This window comes from Oryzias latipes, chromosome 18, assembly GCF_002234675.1.
Source record: "Oryzias latipes chromosome 18, ASM223467v1".
Lineage (NCBI taxonomy): Eukaryota > Metazoa > Chordata > Actinopteri > Beloniformes > Adrianichthyidae > Oryzias > Oryzias latipes.
This window is the reverse complement of record NC_019876.2, coordinates 24,514,739-24,542,264: the sequence shown is the minus strand read 5'-3', so window position 1 is coordinate 24,542,264 and position 27,526 is coordinate 24,514,739. Positions and strand designations below refer to the sequence as shown.

The 27,526-nt window shown below is 40.3% G+C and overlaps 1 protein-coding gene across 2 annotated transcripts; it reads right to left on the bottom strand.

Moving 5' to 3' along the window:
* Positions 1–143: 143 nt before the first annotated feature.
* LOC101168027 (peroxisomal acyl-coenzyme A oxidase 3) lies at positions 144–25,667 on the bottom strand. Of its 2 annotated transcripts, none has more exons than XM_023966139.1 (19): positions 25,648–25,667; positions 13,517–13,679; positions 12,618–12,715; positions 12,413–12,548; positions 12,248–12,322; positions 10,862–10,951; positions 10,633–10,776; positions 9,629–9,717; positions 9,068–9,164; positions 7,441–7,623; positions 6,793–6,915; positions 6,545–6,665; positions 6,352–6,474; positions 6,050–6,163; positions 2,799–2,914; positions 1,794–1,968; positions 1,661–1,728; positions 1,498–1,584; positions 144–1,008 (listed from the first exon to the last, which is right to left on the bottom strand). In XM_023966139.1, the coding sequence occupies exons 2-19, from the start codon at positions 13,634–13,636 to the stop codon at positions 889–891; spliced, it is 2,079 nt and encodes a 692-aa protein (XP_023821907.1). In that variant the 5' UTR covers positions 13,637–13,679; positions 25,648–25,667; the 3' UTR covers positions 144–888. The 2 variants fall into 2 exon arrangements, with proteins under 2 accessions (XP_023821907.1, XP_023821906.1); XM_023966138.1 differs by lacking the exon at positions 25,648–25,667 and adding an exon at positions 17,287–17,500.
* Between the last annotated feature and the right edge of the window lie 1,859 nt (positions 25,668–27,526).

The window sequence follows — 27,526 nt, the reverse complement described above, 5'->3', positions numbered from 1 at the left end:
AAATGCAGTGAAAAACAGTGGTGCTGATGACGGACAGACTTGAATTGAGTTGAATTTCCTCTGTCTGTGTGAACAGCATGATGCACAGATCCAGCTCTTTCTCTGCGCGTTCTTAGTTTATGGATGACAGAAAAGGCAGAGTGGTCAGACAACCTGAAGATGTTTATTTAGTAGGAGGGTAAAGACTCATTTTACATGTCATTTGTGGTCCTCCATTGTTGATATTGGTTCATTTTGAACAATCCAATTTGATCCGATTCACTGACCTAAAATGGATCCAGAACATCTTTATTCAAAACTTCAGCCAGTGTGACTCAGAGAGAAATAGCTGATACTGAACAGTGCAGGTGAAGTTTTCCACATTCCTTGGATTTATTGGAAGATAATCACATTTAAATTAAATATGTGTCCAAACAAACAAGTAAACAAGAATGAATGTCAAATCCATTCACATTTTAGTTTTCTAAAGTCCAGCCCACTGTTGTTTTTCCACATCCAAAGAATCCAATCCAAATAGAACATTCTAGCACACTGCATGGTCATGTCAAACCAGCACGAGCTAAACCGGCTCCCCCCACCTCCTTGTATGATGTTGCTGTTTAAAGCTGTGGCCTAAAGTTCTTGAGTCTCCTGAGACTCTAATCCACAAACCCAGTGACAGTCAGCAGATGGGAAGAATTCTGTCACACACAGGTTTTTATTAAATCTTTAATTATGTCTGGAATAAACCCTTTTTGATTAGAAAAAAATGCAGTCAAGGTGTTTGAAACATGTCATCTATTTGTGTGTTTGTACAGTGTTGCAGTCCTCATTAGAGACTTTAGTGAATCTGACCCAAAAGAGAGAAATGAGCATTTTTGGTTGACAGTGAAGGAGGAAGATGAAGATCTACAGGTTTGAGCGCAGAGATCCCACCACCGGTTTGTCCCAGCAGAACTCTTTCCACCAGGAGGGGCGCTCCAGCACCTGATTGTTCTGCAGCACCGCCGACCACAGGTTCTTGTAGAGCTGCAGGAAGAAGCAACATGGAGATGAATCACAGGATATTAGCTACAAAAACGTCTACAAGCTTTCTCCAAAGGCAAGTCTTTATGTTGTCTACTCCTGATTCACGACAATTTGAATAAAGAAACACTAAAATGCAGTTTTAATCTTCATTTTCTTTCTATATGTCTTCCATCATCAGGAAAATGTTTGTGTTAAACACCCAAAACACAGTTTTCATTATAGTGGGTCTTTGAATATAACCCAGAAACTGCAGGAAAGCCTTGAATCATTACTCCTGTAAAGAACCACACTAAACTAGAAACTTCCTGCTGAGCTTGGAGAAATGGAGCCTGGATCATCCAGAAACATCAGGACTGATAAAGAACAAGTCAAAACCATGAACTGCAGACAGGAGAGACACTTCTTCATCAAGAACAGCCGTTTCTGCTGAATCATTAAACATGGTATGAAGAGATTTTCAGTGCAGTCGGCTCCTGGTGATGCTCTCACCTGTCCGTCTGCTTTACCAATAGGAGAGTTGAGGATGAAGTCGGGCGGAGCCAAGACGTCCACCAGAGCAACGGCGTCATCCTTCAGCTGAGCCACAAACAGATTCAGCATCAGCATCATCAGCCGTACAGTCATTGCTCTGTGGGTGGATGTCTTTGTGTACCTGGGAGCAGAGAGCCAGGATTGCTGTCTGCAGCAGCTCTGCAGGCCTCCTTCCATTCACATATCCGCCTGCACACAGATCACCTTTGTGTTACCAGCTCTGCCTCCAGCAGACCGCCTCCTTCTCAACATACCCTGGTACAGTGTGGCCATGTGGCTGCTGAGGCTCCACAGTCCATACAGGGAGAAGAGCTTGCTGAGAACGGCTCTGAGAGCAGCCGGCGTGTCCTGATCTGAGATCAGCTGCTGACAGTTCTGCAGACAGCAGTGCTCCATGAAGGCGATGGCCAGAGACCTGCAGAAGTAAACCTGGACAAAGACGGCCGCAGCTTCAACGTCTGAAACCAGGAGGACAAAGTAGAACACCAAAGTGTTGGCCTATTAGACTGGAATTCTGTCCAAAGCGCCACCTTAGGGTCATCAGTGGTATTTCACTGCAGGAATTCTGTGATCAGGAGCCGTTTTCACAGATTTTGGAGATTTCAGACTGAAAGTGATTCAGGAAACTTCTCAGAGCAACAATGGAGAAGAAAAACAGAAGTGGTTTAACCTGATCCTATGAAGGATGAATCATTTAATAAATCTATGAAAGACTTGAAACAGGGAAACCATCAAATGTTTTCTGTTTGAATAAAAGATTTGTTTTATTTCTAAGCTCTTTTATGAATCTCTAAAGCAGACCAAACCTTTTTTATGACAGTTTCTTTAAGAAAGTTTAGTATCAATCCCTTCAATTTCTTCACATTCTGTATGCAGAAATATTTTCAAAAAGAAATAAGTCACATTAATGATATATAATGTCATCTTTGCTGGAAGCCAATAATTAGACCATGTTGAAAAAAAAAACACTGAAAAACTGGAAAACGGGAAACATTAATAAAAAATAAAAAAACATCTGATGATAAGATAATTTTCACAAAGAGACACTCTCAGGTTCAACATAGTGATCGCGGCTCCAAGTCTTCTTTTCTGTGTTCATCTTCACTATGTGTGCTTTACAATTTTACAGATTGGAAAAACAATACAGTGACTAATCTTTAATGTATTGTTCCCATTTTTCCCACAATTCCCAGCACATTTATGGAGAATCCATCACGTTCTGTGGGAGTTTTAGTTTGAAATGAAGCTGCTTTTCCTACCTGGCTGTTGTTCCGAGCCTCAAAGTCGTCTCTGCCTGCAGCTCTCTCCTGCTCCAGCCTCTTCTGACTCTCCTCCATCAGGAAACAAACCAGCCACTTATAGGCATCCAGAGGCACTGAGGAGACAGACGAGGGCGCTGTTAGACTGCAGTAGAGACACTGCAGAGACAAAGACGTCAAAGGAGCTTCTTGCTTCTTCTGCTTCTCATCTGTTGGACTCATTCTCACTCTCATTCTCTGTCTCTTAAACCCTCAAATCAAGTCAGAAATCTAGGGGTAATCATGGACTCTGACCTGAACTTTAACAGCCATATCAAGTCAGTAACATCAGCGGCATTTTACCATCTGAAAAACATTGCCAAAATCAAAAACATAGTGTCAAAGCCAGACCTGGAGATACTTCTTCATGCATTTGTCTCCAGTAGGTTAGACTACTGTAACGGCCTGCTCACCGGCCTCTCCAAACGAGCTGTAAAACAGCTTCAGTAAATCCAGAATGCTGCTGCTCGAGTTCTGACCAGAACCAGGAAGTATGATCACATTAGTCCTGTGCTCAGTTCTCTGCACTGGCTCCCTATATCTCAAAGAATAGACTTCAAAGCAGCTCTGCTTGTGTACAAGTCTGTCCATGGCCGCGCACCAAAGTACATCTCTGACATGTTAGTGCCATATGAACCATCTCGTAATCTGAGGACCTCAGGGGCCGGCCTCCTGTTGATTCCCAGAGTCAGAACTAAACAAGGGGAATCCTCAGGGGCCGGCCTCCTGTTGATTCCCAGAGTCAGAACTAAACAAGGGGAATCAGCGTTTCAATATTCTTCAGCTAAAATCTGGAACAGCCTCCCTGAAGTCGTAAGACAGGCCTCTTCTGTGTTCATGTTCAAATCTAGACTTAAAACATTTCTGTTTAGCCGTGTATATGACTGAAAGGTCCTATCTATGAGGGGCCGTATAAGACATTATTTATTCTGAACCATTCACATTCATACATTCTTGCTCTCACAGTCATATATACTCTCTTGCACATACATATATACTCTCTTTCGCATACATATATTCTCTTACGCATACATATATTCTCACTTGCACATCCATATATTCTCACTTGCATATCCATATGTTCTCTCTCTCGCATGCATATATATTACATTACACATACATACATTCTCACTCTCATTGTCACTCTTAAAAAAGAATATATGTATGTGAAAGACAAGTATATATGTGCGTGTGAGGAAGAGTATATATGTGCGTGTGAGAGAGGAGTATGCATGAAACGGAAGTGACTTTGCATGAAAAGGAAGGCACTTTGCATGAAAAGGAAGGCAGATGATTTCTCGTGCTCTGCTTGGACGAGAAGCCGCCACCTCCCATTTTGAACAGACGCTAACATGAACCAGCAAGAAGGAGCCACGGGGGTCCTGCAGCAGGCCATCGGAACCTTAAGAAATATTTTATCTTCACCTCAAGTGGTCACAAATCTGTCTGCATTTCTAGAGGCACAAAGGAATGTCTCAAATACCAATAATGGTAATAGAAGCGCCACCGAAACAGAAAACCCGTATCCACCTTATTCCTAGCCCCCATGAGCCTTTGCATGAATTATGGGCGACACTTCCTGTAGACGCCGGAACACGCATTTACATTAAAACAAATTCCTTTTGTTTTCGATCCATAACTTCATATAAATGTGGGAAAACCAGCTGTCATGTCTTAAAAAAGGCAATGGTGAGGTGAAGATAAAATACTTCTTAAGGTTCCGATGGCCTGCTGCAGTACCCCCGTGGCTCCTTTTTTTTTTCAAACTTTATTGAATGTAAAAATTCAATACAGAACAATGTTAAACAGTGAACAACAACAACGAAGGAACAAGCCAGGGGGTTAATACATTTTATGCAGATATATTGAAACTAACACACAGATCTAATGTTTTGATGGCGTTCTTATTATCAGAGTTTCTTATTGTCTTAATGTATTGTTTGAACTCATTGATAAAGAGTGAGAAATGAGGAGTATGATTCGTAACTTTTGATTTATAAATGTGCCATTTGCATAAAAACAACAAAAGGTTAATGAAGTACAACTGTTCTTTTTTATGAGATGGACAGTGGGTGATGCCAAACATAACATTTTCTAAGTACAGGCGAAAGTCAGGGTCAATGTGGGCGGAAATGAAATGACAAACTTTAGACCAGAAAGTAGTGGAAAAGGGACATGACCAAAATAAATGTACAGCATCTTCAAGGTGTTCTTGACAAAAACAGCAGGCAACATCAATATCTTTTTTGAACCTTTGCAGTTATAGTTTGGATGGATAGAATTTATGGATTAGTTTGAATGAGATTTCTTTCACTTTATTGGTTAAAAAGTATTTTGCTGGTAAATTCCAAATCTTGTTTCCATTCTAAATGATAAACTAAATTATTCCAAAAAGAAACTACATAAGAAATGGAAACAACATCCTTCTGGAAGAGTGAGCAAATACGGCGATATGTACCGTGGCTCCTTCTTGCTGGTTCATGTTAGCCTCTGTTCAAAATAGGAGGTGGCAGCCTCTCGTCCAATCAGAGCACGAGAAATCATCTGCCTTCCTTTTCATGCAAAGTGCCTTCCTTTTCATGCAAAGTCACTTCCGTTTCATGCATACTCCTCTCTCACACGCACATATATACTCTTCCTCACATGCACATATATACTTGCCTTTCACATACATATATTCTTTTTTAAGAGTGACAATGAGAGTGAGAATGTATGTATGTGTTAAGTAATATATATGCATGCGAGAGAGAGAATATATGGATGTGCAAGTGAGAATATATGTATGTGCAAGTGAGAATATATGTATGCGTAAGAGAATATATGTATGCGAAAGAGAGTATATATGACTGTGAGAGCAAGAATGTATGAATGTGAATGGTTCAGAATAAATAATGTCTTATACGGCCCTTCATACCTATCTGCACTTTTCTTTCCTTCCTTTATTTTTAAATCAATTTTCAATTTTTTTCTTTTCTTTTAAAGTAAATTTTACAATGATTATTTCTAAGATGTATCATGATTTTAATGCATTTTTCTGTTTTGTGAAGCACTTTGAATTACTTTGTGTACGAATTGTACTATACAAATAAACTTGCCTTGCCTCTTTCGGTAAAAATATGTTTTGATAAACTAAACTCTGCTTTGAGGAAAACTCTTCGTTCCCATAAAAAACTGCATTTGTCTAATAAATGTGATTAGTTTTTCATGAAGACCTTGTAAGTTCAGACACTCCTCCATTGTTCCTGCTGTGAATCTGGTCTTCAGGATGTTCTGATAATCGTCCAGAAAGTCCACAGAGTGAAGAGGAGACTGAATGTGAACGGCGTCTGAAAGCAGACAAACACAGAGGTGTTATGGAGAAGCAGAGATGCTCACTGATGGTTGCTGCAGCTGCAGCCTCAGCCTCTGCTGCCACCTTTCTGTCTGCAGTGTTAGAGTCAAAGTGACTGAAGGAAACATTCAGAGAAAAACCCGGAAACTTCAAAGCTCATCACAGAGTGAGATGGACACTGACTGTGCCGTTTGGCCTGGAAACAGCTGAGCAGGTAGTTGCTGGTCTGTTGCAGCAACACGTTGTTGTCTCCCTCATAGGTGCAGTTTGGGTCGTTGTCGTCACGCAGACTGCCGAGTCGGTTCACTGAAACGCACAAGAACAGCAGTCAGGTCTCAGGCCCGCTCAGAGTCTGAGCATGTGCGCTGAAGCTGACTGGCGAGGTATCCGTGTCCTCCGCAGGCCTCCCTGCACTCCTGGATCCCCCTCTGAGCCGTCCAGGAGCCCAGAGGTTTACAGGAACTGGTGATGGCGTGGATCTCCCGACCCAACTCGTCCTGTGGACGAAACCAGCAAAGTCTGACACTTGAAGCTGCTTGGTTTCTCCAAGCAGAGGCGGTGAGTGAGCCTCTGATCCATCAATGACCTTTGCCTGAGGTCCAGACGTGCAGCTTGTCCACTCACCTGTCTGTCACTCTTGTCCTTCATCATCTGTCCCATCTGGAACTCTACAAAGTTCATGAAGACAGATTTGGTGAAGAAGTCCAGAGCGTAAGCTGCTGCCAGGTAAGGCATGAGACGCCATTGCTGCAGAGAAACCAAAAGCTGTGATCCGTGATCAGCTGCAGCCACATCCTCAGCTCTGGTGGCCTTTTCTCCTCTGAGACTCAACATCTGAGCTGGAGCCTGAAGACTGAGACTCTTCAGGATGTCTGCTAGGATCCTTCAAGCTGGAACAGACTTTTATTTCATGCTGACTGGACCGAGTGTTTAGTAACATGAGAGCTAGAATTCCTTTGAGTTTTGGAAACCTTAGTGTACTCATTCTCTCCAGATTATTCTCTTTCAAAGTAATCTGCTTAAAGTTTTTGGAGAAACTAGTTTAAGGAAAGTTGAAGCACAGCTCTATCATGAAGGAATAAATTTAAGTATTTCAGGCAAACTTCCTTCAGTGCATAACTGTCTATAGTTTCCAGCTTCACACATTCTCCTGATGTTCTAACTATAATGTTTCTTGAGCAGATGGACAGACTGTTGTCTTTTTGTGAAGAGAATCTGCTTATTGCCCAAAGGACAGGCTGCTGTAACTCCGCCTCTGGCTCTGACCCCCACCTGTAACTGGTACTCCAGCACTGGAATCTCTTCTGTGTCTTTGGGTCCAAACTGTCTCCTGGTGGCTGAGAAGCGGATCGCCACAATCACAGCCAGCTTTAAGTGAACGATGCTCATCCTGCTTATCAACACACGGCCACCAGACAGAGCCCCAAGAGAAGCTCCAAAATGCTTCTTGGGGTCCTGCAGAAGATAAAGAGAAAATTTTAAAAGAAAGGTTTGACAAACTGTGCAGAACACAAGGGAAACAGATTTTTTAAAATGAAAATGTTATAAAACTGTTTATTTGAACAAAATAAAGCACAAAGCCTGGATGCAAAGCAGTTTCTACTAGAGAAAGCAAAATCGGAGTGAGGTGATGTGAACAGAGTTCATTGAGGAAATTCCTTTATTTACATATTCTCTCTATTGCATGTGCAGTCCTGTATGATATACAAGGCCAAACGAAGCTTAGAGAGCAAATACATGACCTGCTTGTTCCCCATTTAAACAAGGAAAGGAGGCCAGTTGGTGACAACCAGGTTTTTGTTATAGAAAGGTTTTTTTTTTTTTTTCACTCATTGACCCTCTCTATTTTATACTCAAGCTAACCTGTTTATTGTTTAACTTTAGACTATGCTTGTTTTTTCCTTAAAAGCTGGGATCCACAGTTGTGGTTCAGTGTTAAATTGAATTGAAGTATGCTAACGCTAGCAGGTTAACGTCAGCAAAGTATACAGTATACAGTGCCATAACTAGTCAGATCCTCTGATTCTCTGCCTGTCACTTTTCTTTTCTGGTTATAAGCCAATTATCATTTCTATTATATTATTATTCATTGATTAAAAAAAACAAACAGTTCTTTAAAATTTTGGATCAAAGGAAGAAACTTTCAATTGAAAGTCTTAATCTGTCAAAAAATATTACAATAGTACCGTTTTTTTTGGCTGAAATTAAACTGCCGACTCTAAGAGTTGTGATTATTATTATTATTTTTTTTTTTCCAGTTTTAAGCTACAATCTCTAACACCTAAGTTGTCTTCTTTGCCCTTTGACATACCATAACTCCTTCCCCGATCAAAGCAAATCAGCAGAGAAAAGTGGCTTTGTGCCGGTAAGCAACACTTTAGAGCAGCTTTTCACTGATATGCAACACATTACTCAGATAAAGTGTTGCATACCGGTGCAAAGCTGCTTTTCTCCGAGACAGAATACACTGATTCACGTTGATCGCATTCAGTATTGAAAGGTTTCTGTAGTCAAAGAAATGTAAACATGGTAGCTAAATCTCTGGTTTGAAAGCGTTAACAGTTTTACAAATCTTTTCTTAATATCATTTTTGAAATGAATAAACCAATGACCGTTTTTGACCAATTATAAGCTCGTCTTAATGGTTTGTTCACATTAAAAGATTTAAATAAAAGGTGCTACAATTCTGAAATCTCGTAGAATTTCCGCTTTGTTAATGATGTTTGGCGCCATCCTGTCTGCAGCCAGGTCCCCCTCAGTTTACCACGAAAAGCTTCAATTCTAAACGTTTTACACAGACACAGAGAATCGGATAAAGAGGTGAAGAAGTAGTAAAACGAAATATGATGATGGAAACCGGCTTTCTTCAGGATCTTTAAACCTTCAGCAGAGTTCTGACCTTGTACGGAGTGACGTAGCGTCCATCAGGGGTAACGTCTCCCGTCTTGTCCAGCAGGTTTTCTCGCGGGATTCTCACGTTGTGGAACATTACAAACCTGGTAGGAAGAAAACCCGGGATTTTCTTATTTTCTGTTAGCTGCTTTTTAATGCTGAAGCCTCTCAGTTTCCGTGCAGTTAGTAAAAAGATGTGGTGTACTTTTGAAGTTAAACATTGTTGTAAATTAAAAACTGCTCTGATCCACATTGGGAATTTTAATGGTACTAAAAAGAAACTGGTGGAAAAAACTGTCTAAAGGTAAAATTCCAAAGTCACAGTTCTGGTAACGTTGTGTTCTCTATGATCCAACTTCTATCTGTCCCAGAGAAGAAAATAACCTGTGTTTAACCATTTTAAAAAATCAGTAATAATAATAACAAAAATAAATGTACACTATCAATGTTTTAAACGTTTTTTTAAATATGCTCAACCATTTCAACCACTGAGAAGGCAGTTATAACTTAACCTTAGATACAGACAAAATAAGAATACAGAAAAGTGTCTGTCTCTGGTCTCACTGACCCGTTATCCAGTCCATTATGGCCCAGTTTCTTGCCTATGTCTCCAACTAGAACCCCTGGCAATGCCAGCAAGGTCTTTGGGTCTCTGACCTGCAGAGAGTTTAACATCAAACTATCTTTTACTAAAAAACACAAACATCCATACGTTCATCATTCTGACTGCAGAAAATGATTTGATGATGTGGAGATGTTTGAACATCAGTGTTTTCTGCTACAGTTAGTTCTGGTGTTCCACAAGGCTCTGACTTCATATTCATACATTCATTTTGAAATCTTTCCCTTTAAAACAAATCAGTTGTAGTTTTAAAGCAAACATTGGTGCAAATAAAAATGACTTCATAAGGAAAGTCTATGAAAAGGAAACAACACATAAAAAAAGCCTTTTTCTCTTATCGTCCATCCATTTTCAGGTTCTGAATCCCTTCTGGGGTATTAGATTACTGGAGCCAATCCAGCCACTGTTAGGCAAAGGCAGGGTTCATCCTGAACCAAACGCCAGTCTGTTGCAGGGTCATACTGTCAGACTCACATGCACACCTAAGGGCAATTTAGAGCCACCAAATAACCTAGAAAGCTTTTTTGTTTTGGACTGTGGGAGGAAACTGGAATGCCTGGAGAAAACCCACAGATGCACGAGGAGAAGATGCAAACTCCACACAGAAACCCAACCATGATTCAAACCAGGATCTTCTTCCTTTTTTTCAAGAGTGCTAACCACTACACAGCCACGCTGCCCCTTCCTTTTTTATAATCTTCTTTTTAAAGACTCAAGGAAGCATACATGAAAAAGATGGAAGTGTGGAACCCTGAGGAACGCCACAGCTAATTCTTGTTTGGTTCACACACAACACGTCTTCTGCTCACGTTTATGTGTGATTACACAGACCACACACTTCACATGCAGCCCATTCACAAGATACAGCAAGTGGTTGATAGCAGTCCAAATCTATGTCTGTGATCCAGACTTTTGACCTCTGTAGAGACAAATGGTTTTCAGGATCTTACCGGCACGACAAAGGCGTGAAGGCCGTGGCAGACCTGGTCCGGTGTGTAGAGCTGGGCATACAGCAAACAGTGGGTGGCGTTCTTCCCCAGGTTCCCCATCCAGAACTTGGCTGCCTCGAAGTCTGGAGAGTTGATCACAAACTCCTACACCAAACCAGAAAGAAGAAGTCTCTCTATACTCTATGATTTCAAGCCTTGATGTTTGGGGTGATGGGCAGAGTGGGCTGACCTGGGTGGATGGGTCGTATGTGGCTGTGGTCCTCAGGGCTCTGGTGTTGCTGCCATGGCTCAGCTCAGTCAGTGCGAAACAGCCAAAGACCTGAGAACTCGTAGGTAAGTCATTCAAAGGCAGCAAAGCCTCATGGGAGGAATAACTCAGGAGTCACCGATGTGGCATCAAGTGTTTTCTCAGTGCTCATCTACCCAACCCTGATCCTCAAGTGTTCCTCAGCTTTTTTACCAAAACCTGTGCTTCTCAAAAATTACAATTTTGTGAGAAATGTTTAATATTTCTGATAGTTAATTTTAAAACAGAGATTTGTGTTTTCTAAAGCAGTGTTTCTCAACCAGTGTGACGTGGGAGATGGTCAGGTGTGCCGTGGGAAACTACCCTCATTCACTGATCTAAAAACATTTACAGCTCTGTGTTCATCCAAACAGGTCCTGATAAAACACTGAGGAGTTAGGAATATGAAAGATCATAAAATACTTTTTTCTTTGTGTTTATTTGATTCTATTAAAGACATTTCGGTAAGAATGACGGTACCGCGATTTAGCCGTAGTTTCAGCTGTTTTTGGAAAAGTCCCACCCCTTTAACTGTCTCCACCAATCATTCTTGGATTCTTAATCACATGTCATCAGTCTGACCAATCACAAGTGGTTAAAGTCTTCACTTCCTTGTTCTGTTCTGATAAAGTCGCTCAGTTCTAACAAAAATACCAGCTAAAGCTCGTCTTTAGCGGTGTAGCTTTCCACAAGATCTGGTGTCCTCGGAGACGCAAGTCTGTCTGAGTTCGGCGGCTGTTTGCACTACATCTCCCATGATGCATTGGGTTAAAAGTGACAGCGTCTCAGCGCACAATTTGTCTCTCCTCTTAAACGTCTTGAAACCACAACGAACACACATAAACCAGTTTTTAAATCTTTTAACTTAACCTTTATTACATCTTTTAGAAAAAAAAGCTGCAGCTTCCAGCTTTTTCTAACAAAATTATGACAAAAATGCATGTGAGTTTGCAGAGGGGCTGTACATCAGTACAGACTATAATTTTCCCCCCTTCTTTTTGGGATGCTGGTGTGCCGCGGGATTTTTGTCAAGGATAAAGTGTGCCATGGCTCAAAAAAGGTTGAAAAAACTGTTCTATAGAATCATATTCACACAGTGAAATGTTTCAGGCTTTCGTCAGAATTTATGATTTATAGTTTGCTGGTAATATAAACTCCAGAACCAACTGAAATCAAAATGTTAAAATATTCAAAGTTGGAATCTGAAGTTCACTCATAGCATTTGCAAATGTTCCCAGAGCCATTACGCTGTCCCTCAGTATGGGTCAGTAAGACAGGGAGAGCTTAAAGGACTTCCTCTAAAACCAAACTCTTTGTCTTTCTTCTTACCGTCATGTCTTCGCTGCTTTCAACAAATTTTTGGTGTCTCTTTGATCCCGACTTAGCAATGGTTCCCCCAAACATCTGAAATTAAAAATTTGACTTGAAACAATCAAGAAAAGGGGAAACAGAATGTTTGTCTTTCTATAAATGATACTAATACGGCAGACGTACTGTTTTGTGAAGGAATAATTTGCCGAGGCAGGGCCAGTCGTACATGCAGAGGCAGTCCTCCAGGATCATCTGCTTCCAGGGGTTTGCCGTCGCTTCTTCGTTTGTCAGGAAATTATAGCGGAATAATTGCTTCACTCTGCAGATTTTAAAAATCTCATCAGGAAATGTTGAAGAATGGGATCATTTATTCATCATACGTGTTCACCTGAGGAAGTTCAACTCTCTCATTTTCTCTACGGAGAGGTCTTCTCCTGGCTGACGGGCAAACAGAGGATCGTTCTCCAGACTCTTGAAGATGTATTCCTGCATGAAGAATACAGAATACATGCAGACAAAACAAAACAATGCATCTTGAAAAAAAAAAAAAAAGAAAATCCTTGACAAAATGCATCTTGAAAAAAACAATGCATCTTGAAAAGATGCATTTATTCTCAAACACATTTAACAGAGAGACTGATCCAACCAGGAACGGTTCCGTCAAGTCTGGTTTAGTCAAACAGGATTGATTTGGAAAGGTCCCGACAAGATATAAATATTTAATAAAACACAGTTTGATTTTTTTTTTTGTAGCTCCAACATTTTTCAGGAGCTCTCTGAGTTTGAACATTTTCAGAAAAGCCCCTTTAGTCTTTTTTTTTCCTATATGAAAACTAAAAAGATTCTGATGCTTAAAAGCTGCAAAACTGAACTCAAACAGCCTTAAAGCTCCACTCTGATCATCTTTAAAGTTATTATGAAAGTGTTCCCAATGGTCTCTTAATTATGATCACACAGTTTAAGCCAAAATGGAAAAGAACTGTGTTTTATTCCTCTAGTCTACCCATTGCTGAGAGCTTGGAGCAGGGAGGTTGAACATCACAAATTTGCTCTTTTTCCAACGGTATTTTCTCCTTCACTCCTGATTGACACCAGTTTGAATAAAGAAATACTCAGAAGTTCAATTTTACGCTTATTTTTCTTTATAAATGTCCTCCATCATCAGAAAAAAAAACAATTTTCATCAGAGTGGGTCTTTACACATCAAGTTTCATGTTTACAGACTCCAGCAAGTGAGACTGAACTACCAATGCAGATCATCAGCAGGAGCAGAGACTCTTAGTTCACCTTGAACTGGAGGATTTCATCTCCATCGATGAAGACGAGCATTTCCTTCCAGTCGAAGGAGGCCTTCTTCCTGTAAATATCCAGCGGCCCGCTGGGGAAGTCTGCTATTTGGTGCTTCATCTTCTTCAGAATGCAGGAGCTCAGACACACACCTGGACGACACCTGCAATCAAAAGCCCCTAAATCCACATGAAAATATTCAACTTCCTCTGCCATGTTGGGATTGGTCCTGTTAAGTTTTACACCGATTTTTGTTTCCATGTATTAACTCTGCTGCTGGTTTTCCATCAAACTGTCCAACTAGAATGTTGGCAGCAAAAAAAACATCAACTATCAACTATTAGGGTTAGATATAAATGTATTTTACCCACAAGGATCAAGCCATGGTTATCCATTTTGACAGAACAGGAAAAAATAGTGATGCACATTCCAACACTTTGATTTCAGTGTGAAGGAAAACGGTGTCCCTTTTATTCTCAAAGTTAACATTTTATGAAATTTTAAGTCCATTCAAATGTGGGTCCCATTAACGTAGCTCACAGTTTCAACGCTGCATAATAAATGTCAACAATTTTAAAGTATTTACCATTTAAAAAATATGATCCAAGACAAAAGCAAATATATCACAGAAGTTTGTGTCTTTTAACTTACAGGTTAACCAAACTTCAACACAAAAATCTGTTTCTGGGAGTGGTCTGTTAATCATCAGCTGGTGTGGTCAGTACACTGTGACTTTATCAAAGCTGTTCTCTCTAACACATTAAGCCGTAGTCACATGCACCCATACGGGGGTTTGACCTGTGTTGCTGCTGTGGGACTTTGGATCTTCAGTGGAGCAAAGGTCTGTCCTTCCCTCCCTTTAGGCTTTTTCGGCCGCCCTTAAGGGACGTTATGAAAATGGAATGTACCATTGTCATAAAAATGGATTGTACCATTGTCATAAAAATGGAATGTACCATTGTCGGGAAATGTATCTGTAAATGTATAGTGAAGTATTTGTTATGTGAATGTAAGTTACGTAAGGGTTAATGGCCGACGAAGTGTACATATCAGAAATGATACCATGGTCCGTGTAAATACTTGATTCTGTTTGGCCAAACTGCAAGAACGCACAACCACACACTCACATCAACACATCGGGACAATTTAGATTCTCTAATAAACATAAACTTATGAAGCATGTTTGACCATTTGACATGAAAACCCAGAAATACATGAAAAAACAGTTACAGAATGGAGAAATAAACAAACATAATCTGACAAAGATAAAAGAAAACTCTAAGAGGAGCGGCCCCGGCAACCCTCCTTAAGAAGAAGCATGGCTTGGCATGGTACAGCGAGACTTGAACGAAGCTTTGAGAAAGCAAAACTGAAATCAAACAAATAAAAACCAGACAATACTCACACTATAAATAATGTATTTGTTAAATGTTTTACTAAAGTTCTAGTTTCATGTATCTGAATTTACCAGAGACAGATTCCCTTTTAGAAACGAATATCCAGTCCACATTCACTGTGTTTGAGCTTTTTTTCTTATAATGTTATTTAAAAGAAACATTTAGATATTGTCATGAACAGCTGAAAATGCAGCTGTGTAAATATTAGGCTCCAAAAACACTGTTCTGGTTCACTACTGCCACCTGCTGGCCTACATGACAGTCAAGTAAAGCTCTATAAATGAGTGATGAGCATAAACATGAAGCTGCCTCATGACAGCAGAAAAAAATCCAAATGCCTGAAGCAGAACAATAAGCCAATGAGGCAAAAAAGAAAACATTACATAACATTTTTGATGAAATGTAAAGCTCTTTATTTTTTATTTCAAACTGATATAAATCCAAGTGTATGTATCTATACAGCATATCTTTTTTTGTTGCAATAATTTAAGGCCACTTGTTTTAAATGAAGTGATATGTATGCCAAGACATTGTAAACAAAGCTTTCTAAGTGGCAAATGAAAATAAATAATATTTGCTTTAAAGGAACTTTTTTTTTTCGCTTTCAAAAAATTTTTTTGCGTTTGCAACACAGATGTTATTACATGCGTTGTGTCTCATCTCGCTTTTTCCCTATCTCTGATTTTGATCTCATAAGTTTCAGTTCAGCATGACATACTGTTGGTGCCATCAAACGGCTGCTGATTGGTCTAGATCAGGGGTCGGGAACCTATGGCTCGCGAGCCATATATGGCTCTTTTGATGGTCACATGTGGCTCGCAGACAAATCTTTAATTATACTTTTTTTTTTCATTAGACCAGTCATTCTCGTGCGCGATGCGATGCCAGAGGCGCGCAGTAGTATCGGTGCTTGGGGAGAAAAATCTGCACCGCATATCAGTTTACTATTATCTAATTTTTCTCAGAGTTTGTACCAGCTGGAAACCTGTGAATTGCCGTGCCTAATACTGCGCGCTCTTTCAGTTGCGGGGACGGGAGGTGTGAAGAAGAAAGCAGAGGGTGGGGGTGAGGGGTTGTGGGGACCGGCAGCAGGTGAATCGCGCAGGGATTGTAAAAACGTAAAACCCGCTACCCGTCCCTCACTGCAGCGTGTGAGTGTGTGTTTGGCTCCACGTCTGCATGTGAGCAGTCTGTCTCACATCTAAAGTACATTCATACCAACCTAAGATCACGTTTAAAGTCTCAACGCCTGCATGAAGCAGAAACTCACCACGTATCAACCAGACTAGACCATCAGCAAAACCACCACGAGAAATACTCATCATTTATTAGCAACAGCATAACGATGTTATTAAACAGAATCCACAGACTTGTACTTTGAAAGTGTTGAAATTACATCAAATGCACACATTCATTTGTATATTTAGTTTTAAACATATTGTCGCGGACTGACTGAGTTGGGCTGGGTGGCTGGTGGGCCGCGTTAAAAGTTCTGGAGTTCCATGAACGCATCAAGCAGAGATCTGATTGGCTCTCAGTTCTGTCGCTCAGCCTGTTGTTAGGTAGTTTGGACCAATGGGGTTCAGCTATGGGCGGAATAAGGGAAATGGGAGGGCTGACGCGGGAGAGGGGGAATATAAAGTTGGGAGAAGCGCTCTCATCTAAGCGGGAGAGATTCAGGAGTTGCTGAATTAATTTTACGGCGTTTGTTGCGGTGTGCAGTAACCAGAATAAAGAACCTTAAAAGAGGTTAAGTCTCCGTGCCTCAGTGTGGGAAAGAGACACCACATTATTGTATGGCTCTTTCAAAATTACAATTAAAAATATGTGGCGTTTATGGCTCTCTTGGCCAAAAAGGTTCCCGACCCCTGGTCTAGATTGTAACCAATCAGGTGTCTCTGTTTCATATTGACGGTGCATGGAGGCAGACATGGACTTTGGAATTTGTGTCGTTTCTGTTTGAACGGGAATCTGTAGTCTTCAAACATTCTGGCCCGTTTCTCTGAGAGTAAAACCCAGAAGGAGCAGCAAAGCCACAAAAATAAAATCAAACAGGGCATCTTGTATAGGTTTTTTTTATGAATAATTTTCTTTTTCTTTTTTACTTTAGACAAAAACACACAAGTTCTAAAAAATAAGACACCCTGTGAAAATTAACACAAAGGTTAAAAATGCCTCTTCTGCTAAATACATTAATTCTACTTTGGTGAGCCGTCATTGTGAGCCGTCATTCTTTAGCTTATTACTGCTGTTAATGTTAATCTATTCCAAAACACTTGTGCTGCATTAAACAACATATGATTTAAATCTTTTTTTGTTTGTTTTTTTGTTTTGTTTCGACAAACAGATCTTGAAGAAAATCAAAATTGTTACCAATATTTTTCTCCGGAGGATTCACAGATTCCACACAGACTTGTTGATTTAGAGTAATGTCAGCAGATAAACTTTACAGCTTCAGGAAATCCTCAGCCATAAATTCACAAATCTGACTGAATAAAAAAGAATCAATGCTAAAAAATAAAAAGAAGTAAAGTATGAAGTATTTTTAAAATGATGAAAAATGAATTGTTCTTCAGCCAAAGGGACTAAACTGAAAAAGAGCTGGTTCCAATGAGTTATATCGCTAGAGGAGACACACCTGCCTGGGAAGCCTGGCCAAAGGAGGCGGAGCGCGACGCCATCTTGGTGAGGTCGTCGGTGCCCACGTGGCAATGTTTTCTATAGCCTTTAGTGGCATCTAAGTAGCTTATATCTATCTATCTATCTATCTATCTATCTATCTATCTATCTATCTATCTATCTATCTATCTATCTATCTATCTATCTATCTATCTATCTATCTATCTATCTATCTATCTATCTATCTATCTATCTATCTATCTATCTATCTATCTATCTTAATAAAAACCTCAACAGTGGATGATCTATATCTAGATCTATATATATATATATAGATCTAGATATAGATCTATATATACATCATTTGTTGTTAAATAAGAGAAACAGTCAACCTTGAAAGCTCAATCTTTAATGAAAAATTCATAGTTGCAGGACTTCATTACAAAGAATTTTTTAAAATAATTTCTACACATTTAGAATTTTTAGACCACTTTGACATGTAATTTAAATTATTTAGAAAAGCCCAACAATAAGTCAATAATAAGTCATTAATTATAAAAAAATAATATTATTAATAATAAATAATAATAATAAATCGATAGTAGGTCAATAATAATAATAATAAATAATAACAATAAATAAATAATAGGTCAATAATAATAAACAATAATATTTTATCACATTTTAAATAAATCAATAATAAGTCAATAAATAATAATAACAGATAAATAATAAGTCAACAAAAAGTCCAAAAGTTAACCACAGATATACCCTAAAAAAAACAAAAGAGCAAAGAAAAACAATAAATTTACTCTACTACTGTACTATGTAGCTGTGTTTCCTGATGACACTGGACCCCTGGACAGCCTTTTAAACTGTATTTTAGATATTGAAATGTGGATGGGAGAGAACCTTTTGCAGCTCGATCAGGACAAAACTGAAGTCTTAGTTATCGGTTCTGAAGCTGAGAGAGATAGGGTCCAATTTTATCTGTCAACCCACTTTATGAACATATGTGATACAGTAAGGAACTTTGGTGTGATTCTAGATCTTAGCTTTGAAAACACGTCAATCAAGTAACCAAGACTGCATTTTACCATCTTAGAAATATCGCCCGAGTGAGACCCTTTCTCTCTAGAGCCAGTGCTGAAATCTTAATCCATGCTTTTATTTCATCAAGATTATATTACTGTAATGCCCCCTTTTCTGAGGTAAATAAACCACTCTTAACTGCAGCTAGTCCAGAACTCTGCTGCACGCCTTTTAACGAGAACCAGGAAGAGGGAGCACATTACACCAATCTTAAAATCTCTGCACGGGCTCCCTGTCAGCTTCAGGATTTTAAGATTCTTTTAATAGTTTTTAAGAGTGTCCATGGTGTTGGTCCTTCTTTTATATCAGAATTGCTTTTATCTTATGAACCTCCCAGAGCCCTTAGATCCTCAGGCTCAGGCTTGCTGAGGGTCCCTAGAGTCAAGACAAAAATCCATGGCGAGGCCTCGTTTAGACACTACGGACCTCGTCTGTGGAACAGCCTGCCTGAGGATGTGAGGGCCTCATCCACTGTTGAGGTTTTTAAAAAGAAATTAAAGACTTATCTATTTAACTCACCTTTTAACCCTTTTGCTATCTTAGATGACCCCCACCCTTACATTGACGTGTTCTCCCTACCATGACAAAGGTGGAAAGGTGGAAAGAAGAAAAGTCATACATTTTCTTCCGCCAGCAGGGGGCGCCCTATGAGCCGGTGCGCCTAACGTGTAGTTGTGGGTCGTAGAAGAAGATGGAAGGAGGAAGGGAGAGAGACGTAAAGGCCAAGTGGAACCTAACTGCAGTGCAACTATCTACTTTTTAAAGGCTTCTATGCTCCTTCTACCTCATAATCCTCAACCATTTCAGTACAGGAGGAGTAAGCAGAAAAGCAGCTTGCCCACTGCTTTAAGCTGCTGTTTTCGCTAGCGCATAGGAGAAATGCAGAGACAGACTGGCACAAGTCTATGAGGGGCCGTATAAGACATTATTTATTCTGAACCATTCACATTCATACATTCTTGCTCTCACAGTCATATATACTCTGTTTCGCATACATATATTCTCTTACGCATACATATATTCTCACATGCACATACATATATTCTCACTTGCACATATATGTATTCTCACTTGCGCATCGATATATTCTCTGTCTCGCATGCATATACATTACTTTCCACATACATACATTCTCACTCTCATTGTTCTCTTAAAAAAGAATATATGTATGTGAAAGACAAGTACATATGTGCGTGTGAGGAAAAGTATATATGTGCGTGCGAGAGAGGAGTATGCATGAAACGGAAGTGACTTTGCATGAAAAGGAAGGCACTTTGCATGAAAAGGAAGCCACTTTGCATGAACCGGAAGGCAGATGATTTCTCGTGCTCTGATTGGACGAGAGAAAGGAAGAAAAGAGACGTAATGGCACGCGCTGCGTACCTCTGTGTCTGTGCTGTGTGTCTTTAGCGCCACTTGTGTAGGATAAGGAGGAAGGGAAACAGAAGCGCGCAAGTGAGTGACCACTCGGTTTGTGTTATTCAGTTAGGGAGAACAGTAACAAAATAAAATGTTTCCTCTAAAAAAAACAGAGACTGGATTTTTTATTAACCCACTCTAGAAGCGCTGAGGTTCTGAACGGGGCGTTAACGTGCGCGCGCCTTTTGTATGTGTCAAAGACGGAAAATCCTCAGTGACTGAGACCGCGCCCTAACATCCGGTGCACCCTATGGTTGTGAAAATACGGTAATCCATGGATACCATTGAAGATCACAAATCATTGAAGAAAAAAGGTTCAGAGCACTGTCTCGTGGGTCTAGATGACCCAACTCCCAATGTTAAAATGCCTAGGATAGCACAAGGGTTAATTAGATCTCAAATGTGCTCTTATATTTTACATGCTATTTTATCACATATTTATTTGTTTAATGCCTTTTAGTCCTTTTATGTCTTAACTTATTATAATTTATATTTTAGACTTTTTTATGCACTAAATCACCTTATCTTATTTCTTTGAATTAATATTTTCATATTTTACCTGATTTATATATTATATTTTAACTTTCTTATTTTATTACTTTTACATTTTAAACTGTTTATGAGTGTTTTCTCAGCCTTGGCTGGGGTGTCAGTGTTCGGGCTCCAAGAGATTTTGGCCACGCTTGTCCTCTGACATCTCTTGTTCCGGTTCCTCCGGGCTGCCGGGCCTGGTGCGCCCATGTTTGGTGCTCTGGGCCTGGGGGTTGGGGGTCTCTGGGGCGGGGGGTGCTTGGGATGAGTTGTGCTTGTGCTGCATAGATGCTGACAGCCCGGCCAACAGGAGGACAGGGCGGACGACGCCTTCTGGGTTCTCTTTTCTTTAGCTCTGTCATTTCTCTTGTATTTGTGCTTGTTTTTTGTGTATTTTATTATAAGGGGCTTATTTAGTTATTTTATTACATGTGTGGGGATTGGTTTTATTGTATTCTTCTTTGTTTTTTATGGAAAGCACCTTGAGCTGTCTGTTTGACATGAAAGGTGCTTTATAAATAAAATTAATTTGAATTAATTTAATTTACCGATTCATGTGAGTGATCAATTTGGTGTAACACAGATGGTATGTTTCCACAAAATGTTTTCAACATAGCCAGACTATTCTGCTAGTTTGTACCACAGTGATCCATCTGGGCTAGCTCTTTCTTCTATGTCCTTAAGTCTGAATCCATTGGAAATCTGCAAGAAAAGTTCTGACTCAGTTCAAAGGTCACTGAGTCAGAAATGTATAAATCCATATTACTATAATAGCCTAATCCTATTATGCTGTATATAAGCTTAACAAAATAAAGTTTGCGTTTCTGTCAGACAACTCTTGCAGTAAGAAATATTTATTTCCACATACTTAAAATACACATTCTTTAAGTTGGCATTTACATGTTTCGTTTTGGCATAAGGCTCCGTTCAATTCCATAATATAATTTTCCATAAAACTTTCGGGTAACAAAAACCCCCTTAACGGAGCCGACAGGTGGAAGCCGGGGAGGAGGGAGGGGCGACGAATGAGCGCTGAAGGGAAAGAGAATGAACAACTGCGCACCTGGCTTAAATAGGACGCTGATCAGGTGAGTTAATTAACTGAAATGCCCTATCACTAACCTGTAAAACACTGCCGAGTGTGCCTTCCAGAAATTGCGACGGGTCGCTTATTTCTGTCAGACAACTCTTGCAGTAAAAAATATTTATTTCCACATACTTAATATTCAAATTCTTTAAGTTGGCATTCACTTCTTTCGTTTTGGCATAAGGCTCCGTTCAATTCCATAAAATAATTTTCCATAAAACTTTCGGGTAACAAAAACCCCCAACACCAAGATCATCAAGAAGAAGAAAATGTAAATGTATAGTCAGTGTGTAATAAGATGAGGTGTGTTTTCGGCGGCATTCCAATTTCATTTCACTCCATTTTCACGTATGACTGCTATGTGTGACCCGGCACCATTGACCGTTGGGCCGCTCCCGTTCGAGTACAGCGCCACAAAGGGAACATGCTATCTAATGGATCTGCTATGTGTGACCCGGCACCATTGACTGTTGGGCCGCTCCCGTTCGTGGAAACCACTAGGGGAACATACTTTCTGAAAGAGAGAGGGAAAGAAATGAAAGGGGAGCCAACATAAGAATTACTTGTACCTGATTTTTTAGAACGTAAGCCCACATCCGCAAAACGCTGTAAGGAACTATAATTTGAACCGCCATGAACAACCCGTATGATGACACTGACTTAACATCCAATCCAAAGCTTCCGATGGCATCCTATGACATGCTTAAGTAACATCCATTATTCGAAGTTTCCATCAAAACTATCAACAGGCTCAACGCCATAAACCCTCCATTTGGCATACTATTTATATGAGCTTAGTAACATCCATTATTTCGAAGCTTCCAACAACAGTACTACAACAAGCTTAACTGCCATGAAGTTTACTTCCATTTGGCATACCATTATACGCGCTCAAGAAACATTCATTTAGTCGAAGTTCCATCTAAATATTAAGAACGAGTTCAAAGCCACAATTACTATGCTTCATTGGCATACTTCATACATAAATGAGCTTAAGAAACCAAATTCGAGCTCCATCTCAGACTATGATACAAACTTAGAACATTCTAAATTTGAGGCTTCCACCTGGCAAATAATTTTTTTATTTTTTTTTTAAACTTGTCCTGTCCAACAGCTGGGCAGGCAGATGAGAGCTGAGGGCCTCTTGTGTTGGACATATTTTACTTTAACAATAGGGGTTATTATTCTTCATACAAACCAGAGGTATGTCTGAATAAACCCCTTTTGTAGTTGAGGCCAAACTTTATTAATTTCAACCATGTTTGAAAATCTTGGGTGTTGGACCGGACGGAAAAGGAGAGAAGGGAAGAAGAGAGAGGGACGTTAGAGACAGCAACAAGTTTACTGGTTGTTTATCATTACGGTAAGGTTCAAATGTAGTACAAAAGGGGAAGGCCTGTCCACACACACACTCAAATGTTATCAACACACCTGCTGGCTGCAAAAATGTCCACATGTCAACATATACACAAAACAGATAGTGTTCACACGCATACTTATGCCTTAAAACCAACTAGTGTGAAATATTTCAGTCATTCAATCATGCAAACTGTTAGTGCAAAGGTGAGCTAACACCTGTGCTCAGGTGAGGTTTTATGTTCTTCTAAAATGGATGGTAGAATGTGAAAGAAGGAGGGAGAGTGCCCAGCCATCCCAACCCCAAGACCCCCGCCGCAGCAGCATCGGCAGCCGGAATCCCTCCAACGCCACACGTAAGCAGGCAGACCGCCACCCAGGCCAGGGCCAGCAGGACCGCCGCGAGGCCCCCAGAGCCAGAGAGCAGGGAGGCACGGAGGGAAAGAGAGCGCCGCCCCAGCCCAACCAGCCCCCCCGCCGCGCCGGGAGAGCCCAACGCAGGGCCCCACCGGAGAAGGACGCCCACAGCCCCAGACGAGCACCCCATCACCACCCAGGAGTTCCGGGCATCCCCCCGCCCCAACCCCAGGTACATGCCAGGACCCCCCAAGGGAGACCCGCTCCGCACTCCAGGCAGCCACCCACCCAGCCCACGGTTGGTCCAGGGAGGAGCAAGGCCGGGGCCCGCCGCCCCCGCCCAGGAGGGGGGAACCCCGGGGAAAAAAGGGCGCCCACAAGGGGTGTTGTAAATATGGCCCGACCAGGCTCGGCCACAGCTGGAAATTTGACGGGGCCCAGCGCTCAGGGGCAAGGACCACAAGCCACCCCCCAGGGACACGAACACCCCCGGCTCAGGTGTAATGTGAACCCCCTCCCTGCGCGGAGAGAGCACCGCCGGCACCCAGAGAAGAAAATTTTATGTTTGTAAATCTTACGTGAATGAATCATGTCGATCGTACATAAAAGAAATCCATTTAAAAGTTACTCATTTCAATCATGTTGATCCAACATGATACCATTAAATTGGATACATTAGTAATCGCAAGGAATTGTGCGATACCATTTTCTTTGTCTATCTGGGCAGATTTGGGTTTAAGTGTGAGTTTTTGTCCATGGGTTTTATTGTCTAGCTGTTTTACTCTGTTTTAACTAGTGATTTAAACTGTTATGTTTATTTTTTTACCGCACCATGAGTTAGAGTGTGGGAGAGGATGATGAACAACCCCCTTGTGCGGTAAAATGTTAATGTTACAATACTTAAGACAGAATTTGTGTTATTTCAGCTCCTGTCTTGAGATGTGGGACTTTGCTGAGTAATTCATGTCTTTGATGTGAAAATTAAAAGACCCATTGTTGGTCACTTTGGGAAACATTACCAATGTCAGATGTATAAATAAAATTAAAGCAAAAAAATAAGTTATATCCACATAAATTGTGTTAGGTAGTCAAACAAATTTAAGTTTAATAAACTTAATTTAATGAGGTGTGAATAATTGAAGTGATTCAATTAAGTTGGATCAACTTTTATCTTTTGAAAGTGAGCAACAATATTAATTTAAATTTGGGTCCAACTGCAGTATTTAAATTGGATCAACTTAAATTTATTAGTTTGAACCTAAGTACATTAAGTTGACCCAACCTAAATATATTAAGTAGGACCAATATTATTCATTTTTGTTCAAGTAACGCTGTCTAATCATGTGGAAATCATTTCCATAATTTTTTTATGTTCATTCAAAGTGGACTTTTTGTGAGTGTAGTTACCTGCTTTTTTTGTCCTTATTCAATAAAGGAACATAATGTTACACATTGTGTTTTTATATTCATATGGAATGTGTATTTGTTTATATGACAGAGTACTAGGGCCCCACTGAGGAAAAAGGATAAAGTCATAAATTTATGAGGCTGGTTCTTTCTGCAGAAAAGCAACATATTCTTTTTACAGTTTTGATAGTTATGAAAATGTGATACTTCATATTCTGGCACATCAGCATGTCTTCGTTTATGAAACCATACTGAAGTACAATTTCACGAAATGCCCCACATCTGTCATTTTAACAACTGTCCTCCTTTAAAACAACTGGTTGCAATATTATGACTTGTGTTTTTTTCCCTCTGCGGCCCTAATATTCTATCATTTTATATATAGTCTTATAGTCTATGGGAAACTGTAAATTATCTAATGATAGCAACATCATCTAAAACTCATTATTTATCCAGAATGATTGAAATTAATGATCACGAACATTTAAATAATGACAGTGGGTCTAGTTATATGTGATAACAATGTATAGTGAGCAGTGAAATAACTATTGGTTTCCATTTGTGGTGACTGCTGACTGACATTAGGGATGCGATTAAATAGATCCTGGAATTTAGCCTGGTCTGGAGCAGGCTAGCTCCACAGAATAAATCTCCGTGGTAATTTATACCATAACATATCCTCCTGCCCCCTATCCAGCTTTAGTGCAACCGGATTGGGGATCAATTGAGCCAGGATCACCAAGATATCCTGGCTAAATCCCTTATCCTACTTTTGTGCAACAGGCCTCTGCAGCATCATGCATGTCAACATGTGTACTAATAATGAAGCCCCCGCAGCATTAAAAGGAAAAAAATATAGTACCTACCTGTGAAATGTTATGCTTTCCTCCTTCGTAGACTAATTTCTCATATTTTGGCAGTTGAAACCCGCACAATGAAGTGGCATTTTGCAAAGAATGTGCTCACATGCATGCACTGCAGCAGTGACTTGACCTCACCAAGATGGCGGTGCTCTCCTCCCATGAGGAATCACGTGATGTCTCCTCTAGCGATATAACTCATTGGCTGGTTTGGCCTCAGTAGCAGAGACCGTGTTAAAATATGGTGATGGTTAGAATCTAGACCAATCAGCAGCTGTTTGATGGCAGCTATGTCTGCTAAATGTAAACTTATGAGAGCAAAATCAAAGATAGAGAAAAAGAGAAATGAGACACAATGCATGTGAAAACATTTGTGTAGAAAACGCAAAAAAAATATTTTTGAAAACCAAAAAATAATTTTTGAAAGCAAATATTGAATATTTTCATTTGCTATTTAGAAAGTTTTGTTTGCAATGTCTTGGAATAAATATCACTTCATAATTTTAAAGGGGGCCACTGGGAGGCGTTACCAGCAGTCACCAGCTCCGGTCTGGATCCCATAACAAACTAAAAGGGAGTTTTAGCCAAACCGATTCGAATCGGAATCCCCCACATCAACACACCCCCTTTCTCTTCTGAGGGATGTGAGGTTACACACCGATGAAACGGTTGCAGTAAAACCTTTTATTGAGATCAAGAAGACTTTATTTTAGCGAGTCGAAAGGCCACTGAGTTATGAGAAACCCTCCTCTCCCATTTGCTTCTCCAGTTCTGTTCCGTTTCCAGCCTGGATGGGTCTGCTCTGATGTTACCCTGCCACTGGGAGTACGCTTAGATGGTTCAGTGCTGAAGGTCCTGTGTATCCACTTCACTTCCAGGTTTTTGGCATATGTATTCCAACATCTATCCAAAGCTGTGAACAGTTTCTAAACCTAGATGTATGAAAATGTGCTGTATATCTGCAGGTCTATTCGAGTAACACTCTGCTGGATGATGATGGTTGTGCTGTACCCAGGAATCTTTAGAACCACTCTTGCTGTGGTCTAGGTCAGCCTGCAAATCTGTGCGATGGCTGTAGCTCTTTAGTTGAGTCTTATTTTGTTATTAAAAAAGAAAAAAATGTTGTGGGTTTTGAAGTATACCTCCAAGTTTGTGGGCATTTTGTTGAGAATGATCTGAATGAACCTATTGGCCCAATGACAGAAGTCAGAGCTCTGTCTCCCCCTCTGGTCACCGGCAGGAGCAGTCTCCAGGAAGTACTTCATCTCCCAGCATCCCCAGCGCACACTTCCTGCTTGCCACACACCTGCCTCTCATTCACTCTATAAACCACATTGAACTGAGCTCACTGTGAAGTATTGTTTGTGCTATTCTGCCTTCTTTACAAACGTTCTATTTGGACCTGGTCTTGTGTCTCCTGACCCTGCCTGCCCTGACCCTCGCCTGTATTTTGACCAGGGATGGGAATAGAAGCCCCATGAAGCTTTCTTTGTGGTTCGTGTAATTGTGCCGGGGGAAAAAAACACCCATTCAGGGCTTTGAAACCACACAGAACAGCGGCATCTGGTGGCGGACTGGACGTATATCATGTGCTTCAACTAAGCTCCTTGTAACACTTCAATGTGGAAATGATAATGAAAAAACGTAAAACAAAACAATGTTGTTAATGATAATAAAAAACAATGCAAAACACGAGTTACATTTTCTGTAAGAAGTGCTTGACACAGCAGAACACACATCACATAAAGAAAATAAACGCAAGGTAAAAAAAATAAAAGGAAAATGCTAGTCTTGAACCCAGGGTCTGTGGATGCAGACCCCATGAATTTTCTACTGAGCTATCTCTACTGGTACAGTAATCCTTTGCCCTCATATATTTATTGGT